Below are 13,883 nucleotides of genomic sequence, written 5' to 3' on the forward strand. Positions count from 1 at the left end.
CGCGGACCCGGGGATCGAACCTGTGTTGCTCCGTGTCGTCTTGCTTCCAAGACAAGCATGTTGCCGCTGAGCTATCCTCCCGGGACGATGAATACATGAATAAGCATGATGAATACAAATAATTTACAATTTTATTAGGTTTCAACAACAGCAAATTTTAAAAATGCAATCAAATTGCCAATAAACCTCAATATAAAATGTGACTGTTGTCAAATAACCAGTCAAAACAACCTGAGTGCAACAATGTCTCAGACAGAGATATGTATTATGTGTTTTTAATTTTCAGCCCTATAATGTTTGTGTAACAAAAGTGTCTTGTGCTGTGCAAATAACGTAGATCAAACACATCCAGCACTCCAATCATACTAATTGTCAATCGCTCATACACATACTCTCAACAGATTTTTCCAACATGTTTCTTTCCAGATCTATTTGTGTAAAGTTCTAAAGGAAATTCGTCAGGGACTGTCCATAATCTAGTCGATGCATTGAATACAGCAAAAGCAGTTTTACAAGCAAAGTAGAGAAATCTACATCAATGGAAACACAGAGAAAGGGAAATGACTCCGCGATGAGTTGGCACCTCGTAACCCGCAAAATGTGGAGAGGGTTACTTAAACGTCCATCTGTTACGCTTTCAAATACTGATAACCAGGGGCATCACCATTCAGGTATGGTGGAGAGGAGAATCAAGTTCAACTGTGCGGTCCCGGTTGGGCAGATCATCCGCCACCGTTTCTGACAAGTCATGATCCAGACTCAAGAACTCTTGGTATTGGTATGGTGTTATGGCAGCCAGTTGTGAGGTTGTGGTTCTCAACTCAATGTAGTCGAAGAAATGTGTTCTAGAATGGTTCCACCTTCCTCCGCCTTTAAATGGTGGTTGGGATGAATGGAGCGCTGTCTGTTAGATAGCGTAGCTGGCCATTACCCGTTCCTTAATCAGGAAAGTAATCACGTCGGTCCATAGAACTGCAGCTCATAGTGTTGGACAGCGAACCGTGAGCTACGAGAAGTCAGCGAGCGAAGTGCTCGTCTGGTTCCTGTAGTGTGTTTAGAATTCTTTGGAGCAAGAAAGTGTATTCAGTGACTGAGTATACCATCTTTTTGTGGAGAGACAACATACTGTTTATATCAATAGAAAATATTTTTTCTGACTAATCATCATGCTATATTACAATGCACATTTACAAAATTTAATTAATCTTGTATAGGCCAGTATTGATTAGCCAGTAACCTCATCCTGCATTAGCAGTGTGGACATTGAATGTCTGATATTGAGTATTTTGACATACTGACTGATGCAATGTAAGATGTTTATTGTACCACACTGCTTCTAGTCCACAAGGATACCTCTTTTGTCGTAACTACTCACAGGTCTCAGTGACCGCTCCTCTGTGATCTGCCGCCTGTTTTGCTTGCGATTCATGCATGGAAACCATCTTTGAATTCTTTGGAGTAGAAGAGTGTATTTAGAATCTGTAACTGAGTGTGTCTTGTTTTTGACAAGGGTAAATACTAGTTGCAGGTAAAAAGTCTGAGAATTGTTCACATTTCTTCTTGGAGGTGAAATAGCCATCTTGGGTTCCAACATGTCTGCAACACTTAATCATAGCAGGGGCATGTGGCTAGATGGCATTTTAAATGAGAAGCAGGAATTGCTGTGTGCAACGAGGGGCCAAAATTGTGTGTGGTAATTTGTAGGCATCAATGTTGCACCCAGCAACATCTGCTGTGCAACTGGTAGGAATGCATGCTCAGGTATTATGGTCAGAGGAGGTGGTGCACTGAACTGTCTGGGGGGAAAAAAGAGGTGAGGTACACTTTATATCTACTGATGAGCCTGGATAAACAACGCACAGCATAGAAGAGTATTATCAGTGAGGAGAAACGGCACACAATGATGAACAGAATATGGGAAGTTCCTGGTTTCCACTTCCTATATCTGGTGAGTCTGAGAATAAGGATCATAATAAGCTAGATAGAGATTATGACCCATCCATGTCCAGACCACATCACATGCTTCTGGAAACCTCTAATACCAAGGAGGAAGATGGCCCTGTTTGTGCAAAAATGGGAGGGAAAGTCAAAGCTACCCCTCCCTCACCAGTGTACAGTGTCTGTCAAACAGAGCCCATACATGCTGAAAGTGCAAACCATCAGTGTGTGGTACTCAGACAACCAACAGCGCCACCACCCCAGTTGCAGTCAGATATGCTTAGTAGGGCCTGGCTTAGTCTGCAATGAAAATAAAAAAATATAGACAAAATGCTTGGTGACCGAATCACAACCTCTCCTACCATCTCCTTGTGTGGTGCAGTCCTGTTCCCCTCTTAAACAGCCAAGGACACCTGACAGAGAACTGCTAAGTGAGCTGGGTATTTTATCAGGCCACCAAACCCCCTGTGGTCATTTTGGGTTCTGTTTGGCCCACTGAAGCTATCTGGGATGTTCACCAATTCTGACTGGCCTGCTGAAGGAGATGCCGTCCATTACATCTCTCACAAGAGTTCAATTGCGTGTTTGAGCTACTGATGCGTGCCGCCAGATTTTTAGTCCGATCGCCAAATAATCCCTGTCGATATTCCACTCATTATGCCAGTTTAGGCAGTCTGGAGGTATCTCAGCCATAGGAAGAATATCAGTGGAAAAGCCAAAACTTGGCTTGTTTTTATTTCATCAGTTGCATAGCAACTGGTACATTGCCAAAAGAGTGGACTTTCTGAAGCAATATAGTGCAAGGCTGTACTCGGTTTAAGATAACTAAACATGGAGGGTTCCATTGTATGCTATAGAGCCTATCTAAAGTGTATCTGTAGAGTGAAAACGCCCAGCCATGGACCCAAGAGATCTGTAGAGTGAAAACGTCCAGCTGTGGAACCAATAGGCCAGAGCCTGGCGGTACGGGCAGAGGACAAGGGGTTTCAGAATCGTATGCGAATGAGCACGGAGAAGCACAAATAAGGTACCGATGTACGAAGCAGCCCGCCTCGTGCGCAACCGCTCTTTATCTCCCCCGACCCCTGCTGCCCTCAGACATGCTCACAGTGCTGTGGAAAGACGGAAGCGCTGTCAGTGTATAAACACAATTGGACATAGATAATGCAACTGCCCTTTCCCCCGCTGTCTTTGGTCATATTAATAGTGCTCTGGAAGGACGGAAACGCCAGCAGTCTCTAAACACCATTGAATATATGTAACATGACAGTGATTACTCTACTTGTATTGACGGGGTAGACACACAATCTGGCTTGATTAGAACACACAAAGTATTATAAAGTCCATTGTGCAGGGTCTCCTGGTGACATTGTACGGCCGGGAAAGCTCAGGACTGCCTGGTCACCCAGATCAATAAGGAGTGTTCTACAAGAGGCTAATAACTTAATGATATTGCCATTTGGCCTGATACTGGGAGTGCTTGCCCTTTTCTAATCTGATGTCACCACTCTCAATGGCAAGATGGAACGCACCAGCCGAAACATGCATCAGCACGGTTGAGGATGACGTACATACCCTTAAAACACAGATGGTGGCTGTGACCATAGTCTTGAAAAAAAGCTCTTACCAAATGTGATGACCTGGAATCTAGAAGAAGTAATATTCATATACTGGTACTCCCCAAAAACTTCAGACATGGACCCATGGAAATGGCTGTAGAAGATCTATTGAAAGAGCTACTGGGGGCCCAAAGGTTTTCTTCTTTGTTTGTAGTGGAGTGAGCCCACAGAACGGCCAAAACCTGGCACTCCCCTAAGAGCAGTCATAACGAAGCTCCTAAACTACTGCAATAGGGATACTGTAATCTGGCTGGCTAGAGAGAAGGGCCCATTGAAGTATGGCAATGCATCTGTTCATATATACCCAGACTTTTCGGCTGTGGTACAACAATAACAAAAAACTTTCATAGGAGTGAAACGTATGCTACGAGAAAGATCCACATCGTATGCTATGCTTATTGAATCTAAAGTTCATACACAGTACCATGGGAAGAATTTATTTTTCACAATTCCCAGAAGAGGCAGCCTCCTTCATTGAAGCTAATATACCTATCGGACCCCAGTCAGCAGGGGAATCCTCTGCGACTTTCTGATAAAGACAATGGACATAAAGTAGCTGGCACCACTCATTCATAGGATATCCATCAACAAAGATAATGATGATACTGATTATCCGTACTAGCATCAAGATGTAGAGACGCGCTCAATAAACCCTGTATAACATAGGCTTGCTAATCCTTAGTTCACTGGTGGAAGATGTGCCGCCTCTGGGAGAGTGCAGAGGCAGCAACCCTCAGGCAAGGTTGCAACTGTTTTCGCTGTAGCACTAATGCACAAGTTGGGATTGAGTGCAGTTAGAGGCATTTTAGGGAGGGGGTGGTTATGGGATACATAGTCCTAATTTGGGGGAAGGGGGACAATGAGGATGGGGGGAGGAGGGAAAAGTTGGGAGGTTGAAAAGTTTGAAGGAAAATGGTCAGATTGTCACGAAATACAGTATTACAAGTGTATGTATGCTCAAAATAATACATTGCCCTCTGGGACTGGTTGGAAAACTACGCTCATCTGGATAAGCTTCCAAAATACAAATTCATCCACTACATGCTCTATTCCTTTAAGCAAATGCAGCCGTATCTAACCCTCTGTCCATCAAGCAGACTCAGGCGATTTTTACATCTATTGAGGGTTGATAATTTACCGCTGGTGTCTAATAAAAGTAAATATAATGGTTTATCTTCAACAGAGAGGTATTGCCGACTATGTAAGGATAACAGATGCAAAGAAACCGCTAATCATGTACTAACTAAATGTGTAAATTTGATGGATACTTACAAAGTATGTTATAGCAACTCTGTTTACGATACGGCATCCATTGGGGAATCTGCATTTTGGCTTTGCCTTATAAATACGCAAAGTCGGCAGCTGCAGATTGCTACCTTTAGAGTCTGGTTGGTAATTGAAAGAACTCTGAACATATATATATGAACCTGTCTGATACTATGATACTGACTCTATTAGAGGTTTGGTGATCTTTATATTTTCGTAGGAGCAATTTTATTAACGATTAATGTTTAGAATAATAAGTATAACATGCCGGAGCTGTGCTTAACTGTTTTTTTTTTTTCTCGATCAATAAGCAATATATGTATTATGAGATCGTTTTTTAGGCTAGTTTTTAGTTTTTGTCTTAGCTTAGTTTTGTTTTAGCTTTAGTTTTTTTTTCCTTTTATGTGTAAAGTTTAATATAAACTGTAACACATTATTAATCAATAAATAAATACATGGTTTCACTCATACTGTTGGTACATCCTCTACTGTTTGCAATACACTGGGGTCGCTTAATGTTTTGAGCTGGAATGTACAGGGCCTCGGCAACTTCACTAAAATAAGGAGGGTGATATCCTACATCAATCGTCAAGATTCCCAGATTGTATTCCTGCAGGAAACTCATGCGAAGGGAGGGGCGAATATCACGTTTGCCGAGAATTGGGGCCCAAATAGATTTTTTACTAATTACTCTTTGCAGTCCAAAGGAGTATTGACATTAGTCCATAGAGAAGTTGCGTTTAATTTGCTACATGTCCACACTGATCTGAAGGCTATATATGTTTTATAGTGCACTGCAAAATATGCACCAAAGAAACATTATTAGTAAAATCATACGTCCCCAATCTAGACGACCCAAATTATTACTGGGTACTGGCTGACATTATTATGGGCTACCCACAGATCCTATTGATATTTGGAAAGAGATCTGAACACAATCCTTAATTTAGATTTGGAGTGCACAGGATGAGCGCCCAGGCCTCTAATGAAAGCTGCTGATTGTATAATAGAGCTGTTGAATACATTGGAGCTGCAAGACATATGGCGTCTGCAACACCTGCCCTTAAGGAGCTATGCATATTACTCTACCGTACATGATATGCCGTCCAGAATTGATGTTTTCTTTATATCGGACCACCTGGTGGGACAAACAATGGAATCCACCATCCTACCCCGTACTTACTCTGACCATTCCCCAATCAAGCTGTCCCTGACTTGGGACTATGTAGCTTGCACCCGATATCCTTGGAGTTTTAAGTCACTGGCTTTACAAGACCTACTGTCTCGTACGTACATATTTCTCTTTAAATGATAATGGGACTATGACGTAAGCTACTCTTTGGCAAGCTTTTATGGCATACGTTAGAGGGGTGGCCATGTCGTGGGAATTTGGGGTATTGAAAGATATACGTAGGGATCTAGCTAAAAGTGAGAGCGAACTCCAGAAACTGGAGACTGAATACTCAAGCAACCCGGACCGCAATAAACTAGCAATGATTAAGTCACAACTGGAGGCATATAGACAGCTAGCAGATAGGGAAATCTGATATTTTGCTAAACCCACAATGAGGGCAGAGACCGGAAAGAGTGTTATCGACAGCTGTTAAGCTGGATACAGGGTGTGTGGACATAGTGGCAATAACAGATAAAAACCATAAACTACGATATTCGGAAAAGGAAATTAATGAAGAATTCACAGAATTCTATAAAGAACTATATCAGGCACAAATTGCAGAAAATGAATCGGAGCTTGATGCGTTACTTGACTCTATCCCTTGGTCTGAAATATCTATGGAAGCTAGAACTCAAATAGATGTCCTATTTACCTCAGAGGAAATATTCCAGGTGATAAACGATTTGCCGAGACATAAAGCCCCTGGCCCGGATAGCCTCACGGCAGAGTTTTAAGTGGAATACGGTGCCCAGCTGGCACCTTATCTACTGAAGCTGAGGTAAGAGGCAGTTGAAGTGGGACAGCTCACGCAATCTCTTCGAGAAGCGGTCGTAACGGTCCTGCTTAAACCGAATAAACCATGCGATTAGTGCAGCTCCTATAGACCACTATCGTTGATGAATGTTGACATCAAAATGTATGTAAAGTTACTGGCCAATAGGTTACTGCCACTCATTCCTGCGTTAATACATCAGGATCAAGCCGGCTTTATACCTCGAAGAGCGACGTCACTTAACCTTATACGGTTGTTTAATGTAATAGCTTGTATATCCCCCAAGACTTATGCAGTAGCTGTAGCCTTAGTTGCCCAGAAAGCATTCAATATGGTACCGTCTCCATATTTGTACATGGGCCTTCGAAAATGCGTACTGGGTGAGACTTTTATACACTATGTTAAAATAATGTATACTAAACCCATGGCCTCTGTCCGAACTAACACAACACAATCCGCTCCATCCGAACTGGGTAGAGGGACGCGCCAGGGGTGTCCATTATCTCCTTTACTTTTTGCCATGGTAATAGAACCCATGGCAGATCTCATCCGGGCCAGGCACGTGAATAAAGGGATACGAATAGCTGGAATCCCAGAGATAATTTTATTTTATGCAGCTGATGTTCTGCTATACATCAGAGACCCGCAGCGAAACCTAGACCCCATAATGCAAGATATAGCCCAAATCGGGACATATTCCGGATTCACAATAAATTATGGAAAGTCAGAAATGTTCCCTTCACAGATGCATACAAACAACGGTTTTGTAGGGGGTAGATAATTCAACAGCATTCGCAAGTAAAACAACTGTATATGAATGCCCAGACATGAGATGGAAGAGAGGGCCACCCGGCTAAGCGTAACTCACCCTGGGGAAGAACACCCTGCCCTTATCGGGGATGCCTGTCCCTAGGTGGCGCATGACACAAAATAGTACTGATAACAAATATTGTAGGCAATTCCACATAGGTATTTGCAGCAGTGTACAGAACTGTGGATTAGATTCTGCAGCTGCCTGATATAAGTGGTAACAACCTGGAAGCAGGTCAACTGATTGTATTTCATACTATGTTTCAACTTTAATCCCGCCCGTAGGTCGCACTAGTAGAAATGCAATGAGCTCAAATGGAATTAGGCTGTTCCATTGAACTCATTGCATTTCTACTAGTGCGACGTACGGGCGAGATTAAAGTTGAAACATAGTATGAAATACAATCAGTTGACCTGCTTCCAGGTTGTTAGCACTGAGATCAGGCAGCTGCAGAATCTAATCCACAGTTCTGTACACTGCTGCAAATACCTATGTGAAATTGCCTACAATATTTGTTATCAGTACTATTTTGTGTGATCTTTGCTCTCAACCAGTCGTATGCCACTAGTATAGAAGGTTAGGATCAGTCCTCTCTTCTATCACTTTTAGATAGGCATTAAAACACGCGCCACCTAGGGACAGGCACCTCCGATAAGGACAGGGTGTTCTTCCGCAGGGTGAGTTACACTTAGCCGGGTGGCCCTCTCTTCCGTCTCATGTCTGAGCATTCATATACTTAGTTTTTGTACTTACGAATGCTGTTGAATTATCTATCCCCTACAAAACCGTTGTTTTTGTGCTACTATACTGTATCCTGTTAACAGTTAAAAGGACAACGGCTTGCCGGTGTCTGTTAGCTTCTTCTAGCTTACCCTGTTTGTTTAAACCCCTTCACAGTTGCTACACCTCGACCTCTGACACAAACCCCGTTAAAATGGACATCAGAAATTGGGATATCTAGGAGTAAGAGTTTCCAGATCTAAAGTGGGCTTATTAGCAGAGAACTATACTTCCTTGATGAAATATGCAAACACGAAAATATCTGCATGGTTGAGACTCCCCCTTTCAGCAGCAGGCAGACTCTCGCTCATTAACATAATAACAGTACCTAAAGCACTATACACATTTGTAAATGTGCCCATCTGGCCGGGCGCCAGCAGTGCAGAAAAAATGGGAACCAATGGTGCTGCCGTACACAAAGGGCTGGTTCAACTGACACAACTTAGAGATGTACTGGTTAGCGGCTGAAGCACAATTTGCCACCTACTGGTATAATCACGAAACACCACCTCATGTTAGATTAGAAAAACCAGAGGTGAAAGGCTTTAAAGATGACTGCCCTTACGACTCTGTCTCCATCACACTAAGTGCCTGGAAGTGCATTTTTCTCAAAACAAATGGGAAGAATCCATTCTTCTGCTGGCTACCACTCTGGGACTGTCCACACCTCTCCCCTGCACGAGATATCACTCTCCACAGATGATTGGAACCCTGAGGATATGCATGTATGGATGACTTGTTCCCTGAGGGGACATTTCTGACGGTTGAAGAATTTAATACAAAACATTGCAGCACACAAGCAGGGCTGTTACAGCATTATAAATTACGTGAAGCAATCCGTGCTAGATGAGATTCATACCCCATTGAACCACCTGAAAATAAGCTGCTGGCATACATATCAAACTCTTGTGGCTGCAGGCATGTACTTGCTACCTTACATAGGGAAGTTCTGTTTGGGATATCGATGCAGGCTGATTCCTCCCGTGAGAAATGGGTGCGGGAATTAAATCAAGAAATAAATTATGTACAATGGGGAGAGATGTGTAAGTTTACCACATTAGTTTCCATGAACAGCCGACTGAGATTAATACAGTATAAGATGCTACACATGCTACACTATACGCCATACAGACTTAAAAGAATATTTCCTGATCATACTGGTCCCTGCCCGAGATGTGGGATAAGGGAAGCAGAATATCTACATATCTTTTGGGTATTCCCAAATCTGTCACACTACTTGGCACGTATATACAGGTAATGTCAGAAATAACTGGTAGGAATTTGGATTCCACTCCGATGTCTGTATTATTTGGGAAGTGGCATTCCCCTTTGGAAAACAAAACCAGAATCAAATTCCTTAATATATGCAACATGGTAGCAAAAAGATGTATACATCGGAAATGGAAAGCTCGTTACCCTCCATCTACTCAAGAATGGCTGAAGGAACTAACCTGGGTAGATGAACATGAAGTATTTTACATTTCACTGTCCCCACTTATGTCCCGGCCCGGGATATTTGGGGAGAGTTCAGAGCCTACTTGACTAAAGACTAAATAATATGATGGGATGGATGTACCAAGTGAAGAGCGTATCAACTACCTCACCATTCATATTTGAAGAATATTGCACATTGAGAAAATATATGTCTGATTAATGCACTTGAAATACTTTTGCTTTGTCTTTTTGTAACTACTTTGTGAGTTCCTTTCCTGACCAAAAAAAATAAGATAACTAAACATGATTCTGGGCATCTTGTTGAATGCATTACAGCATCTCTTGCTACTACAACAAAAGCATTTAGATAGTGGCAGTAACACTCCGAATATGTCTTTCATTGCAGGTGGGATGCCAGGGGTGAGAGCTTTATGGCTGACTGATGGGCCAGAGGTGGAAACGCTGCGTTTGCAGACATGCCTAGCATGCTTTCATGCAGAAGACTCAATGGAGGAGCTCCGTGCTCTAGAGGCACCCATAGCTTCGGTCTGCTGCTTGCTGATCTACCTCTTCCAACAGGTAAAAAGACGGATCCCCTTCTAGCAGGGTCTTTTGCTTCTGGTTTTCAACTTTGCTTTATGTCATATGTACTTCTACAATAACAATCATACAATGTATATTTTAAGGCACAGTATATGTATTCTTTCTCAACTTTGCTAGTGGTTTTATCCGAACCATCTCATGTATAATTGAATACATATCAATCCATAGAAAAGAGGAAATGTGCTGATGGTGGCAGGAGTGGACAGTGACTGGTGTACGAAAAAAAAACTGGTAGGAAGAACGAAGAAAAAAGTGTATAGTTCCTCATTGATAACGTGATAGCAGAGGGCTGTAGGCTATCATTAGAGAGCCGCAAACTGTACTAAGAGGTCAAGGTGGGGTAATCTAAAAGACCCACATTGGAAGAGGAAAATGTGTAGAAGAATGGAAGGACCCGAGGAACTTTAAAATGGAATGGAACCCCCTTGCGGGTGTCCAAGAGACGGCCAAGCTCTGCGCCGCTAGCGCAGCTGGGTTCGGTGCTGATGTGGGTCCGAGTTGGGTAAAAGGCGATCACCATCGGCCTCTGTGGTGAGCCTACCATCGAAGGGATCCTCTTAAAAGAGGAAGTCCCAAACCCGGCAACACTTTACAAAATGTGTTCATGTCTCTTTTGAACAAAACCGTGTACCTAATAACATCAAATCGGCATGGATCACTCTGCTACTGAAAACGCCTAATCTATGTCCCTATGTCCCATGTCTCCAGCCAACTACAGACCGATAACTAACACTTCATTTTTGTTGAAGATTCTGGACATAGTGTCATACAACCAAATTTCACAACATCTTAATGTACAGATTCTTCACAAATTTAAGTCAGGTTTTTTGGCAGGCTCATGGGACTGAGACTGTCTTGGTGTCTTTAAAATTGGAATTGCTCCAAACAATGGATGATGGCCAAATAGCCCTTCTGATGATACTGGATCTTTCAGCTGCATTTGACCTGGTGGATCATGCCATCTTGTCCACCAGGTTAAAGCAGTACGCCCATTTTTCAGTCCAAGCCACTGAATGGGTGAATTATTTCCTGTCAGGCAGACAGACAAGAATAACAAGTGAGACGGCAGAAGCTAAACCCATTCCTTTGCTATTTGGAGTCTCACAAGGAGCGTGCATATCCCCTTGTTTTTATAACATCTTTATGATTCTGTTCTTTCATATGTTGGAACAAAGGGGGATCGTCTTTCTAAACTATGCGGATGACACACAATGTGTCATACCCATTAAAGGCTCACACAAGAAAGATGAACTTAACATCAACAGGGTTTATCAAGCCATTCAAACCTTGGATGGTTTTGAATGGCATTGCTTTGAACAGTTCAAAAACGGAGCCCATGGTAATTGGGACTGATCCAAGATTGGTTCAACTTGATTCATCATACAAAGATTTGTATCTAGATAATTGCACTATCGAAGTCATGACGAAAGTCAAGACGCTGGGCGTCTACTTGGACAAGAATTTGTCCATGAAGGCCCAGGTTAATAGTTTAGTTTCATCGTCGTCATATTTCATCAAACTGCTCAGGTACCTTCGCCCATTTATCTGTGAGAAGAATGCAGAGATTCTTGCTAGAGCCATTATTGGCTCTTACCTGCACTACGGCTGCTGCCTTTTTGTGGGTATTGCCCAAAGTGACCCCCACTGGCTCCAGGTGATTCAGAATGGAGCGGTGTGAGCGGTGAAAGAACTCGAGCGTAGGATCAAATCTAAGATGCCAGAAAAAGCCTTCATTGGCTACCAGTGCAGGCACGAGTACACTTCAGGCTGATCCTCTTCACCCATAAATGCCTTAAAGGTCAAATGCCTTTATACCTTATGTAAGCAATTAAAAAGAAATAACATATTAGATCTCTTAGATCTAGTAATACAAATGTTTTGATCATTCCTCGCTGTAAACTGGCCAAAACCCGAAATGGAGCAATAAATGCCACAGCCCCAGCAGCATGAAACGCCCTGCCCCCAGATATTAGAATGATTGATTCTACAGAAGCTTTCAAGAAAAATTTGAAGACATTACTATTTCATTAGTTTACGTTGCCCACTCTTCTAGAACCCATCCGTGCTAGTGCACTGGTCCCACAGATTTCTTAGATTGTGTTTTGTGTTGCGTTTGTCTTTCTGTCTGCACCCTTAAGCCCTCGTGTACCGGGTTGCACAATACAAATTTATAAACATAAACATACAGCTGTGGAAGCAGCAACAAAGGCGGCGGCCACACCACACCTAATCCTTTCTTTTTCCGGGTGGGGTTTCCAAAGGAGATCATATCGGATCAAGGCTTAACTTTCATGAGCAAGCTTATGGGTGAAGTTAAAGAACTACTGCACATTGCCACTCTTAGAATATCATTGTATCAAGAGTCAACCAAACTCTTAAGACCATACTTCGAAAATCTAGTTGAACAAGATGGGAAAAATTAGGCTCAGATGATACCCATCGCCTTGTTTGCAGTTCGGAAAACCCCCTCAGTCCTCAACAGGATTTTCTCTGTTTGAACTCCTTTATGGACAAGAACCACAGGATGTCCTGGATATGTTGAGGGAAACTTGGGAAGAGAGAGGCAGCTCCAATTCCTCTCTCTCAAACTACGGGTAGGTTAACAGAACACATGAAGGTTGTAAGATCCTTACTACAGGCTCACATGGTTAAAGCACAAGAACAACAAAAAACCTCTTACGATAAAAGGTTTCCCACAGGTCTTTCTTGATAGGTCAAAACAAACTCATCCTGTTACCTACTTCAGAAAATAAACTTGTGTCTAAGTGGCATGGCCCATATAAAGTAATGGAACAAATGGGTCTATGTAATTATAAAATCTCACAACCTGATCGCTGCATGAAAATACAAATCTATCATGTCAATTTGTTAAGAGTGGAAAGAAAATCCCACGGAATCTCCAGCCGGAATATTATCTTGTCTCTTGCCCGAAGACACAGAAAAGTAAGGCCCTAATTTCCTATGATCTCAATAATAATCAGAAACATGATCTACATGAGCTTATAAAACAGTACACTGATGTGTTTCAGGAAGAACTGGGGAGAATGAAGGATATTTATCATCACATTCGCACTCCTGCAGGTAAAGATGCACATCTAAAACCCTGTTGGTTACCTGAGTCTAGGAAAGAATCATTGAACCTTCTAATAGCCCTTGGTCCTCCACCACCGTGTTAGTGGCCAAACCCAATGGAAGGTGGAGATTCTGTCTTGACTTTTGCAAATTGAATGCCATCTATGCTTTTGACGCTTTCCTGATGCCCCATATTGATGATCTGATAGATTGGCTAGGTAATGCTGTATACTTGTCAACACTTGATCTTACAAAGGGATGTTGGCAAGTTCCTTTGTATGGGACTGATAAGAAAAATAAACTGCCTTTGCCACTCCGCTGGGGTTGGTTCAATTCAAGGTTTTGACTTTTGGGCTACACAGTGCTCCTGCTACAATTCAGAGACTTATGAATAAAATCTTACAACTGTACTCC

The 13,883-nt window shown here is 42.4% G+C and overlaps 1 protein-coding gene across 2 annotated transcripts in view; it reads left to right on the forward strand.

Annotated features, from left to right (window-relative positions):
* Positions 1-13,883, forward strand: part of FAM120B (family with sequence similarity 120 member B) — a 1,542,581-nt gene that overhangs the window by 567,507 nt on the left and 961,191 nt on the right. For both annotated transcript variants that reach the window (XM_069606906.1, XM_069606905.1), the window contains exon 5: positions 10,201-10,373. In XM_069606906.1, coding sequence (XP_069463007.1) covers positions 10,201-10,373 — 173 coding nt within the window. The remainder of the gene's footprint in view (positions 1-10,200; positions 10,374-13,883) is intronic.

This window comes from Ambystoma mexicanum, chromosome 4p (assembly GCF_040938575.1).
Source record: "Ambystoma mexicanum isolate Mex_15411 chromosome 4p, UKY_AmexF1_1, whole genome shotgun sequence".
NCBI lineage: Eukaryota > Metazoa > Chordata > Amphibia > Caudata > Ambystomatidae > Ambystoma > Ambystoma mexicanum.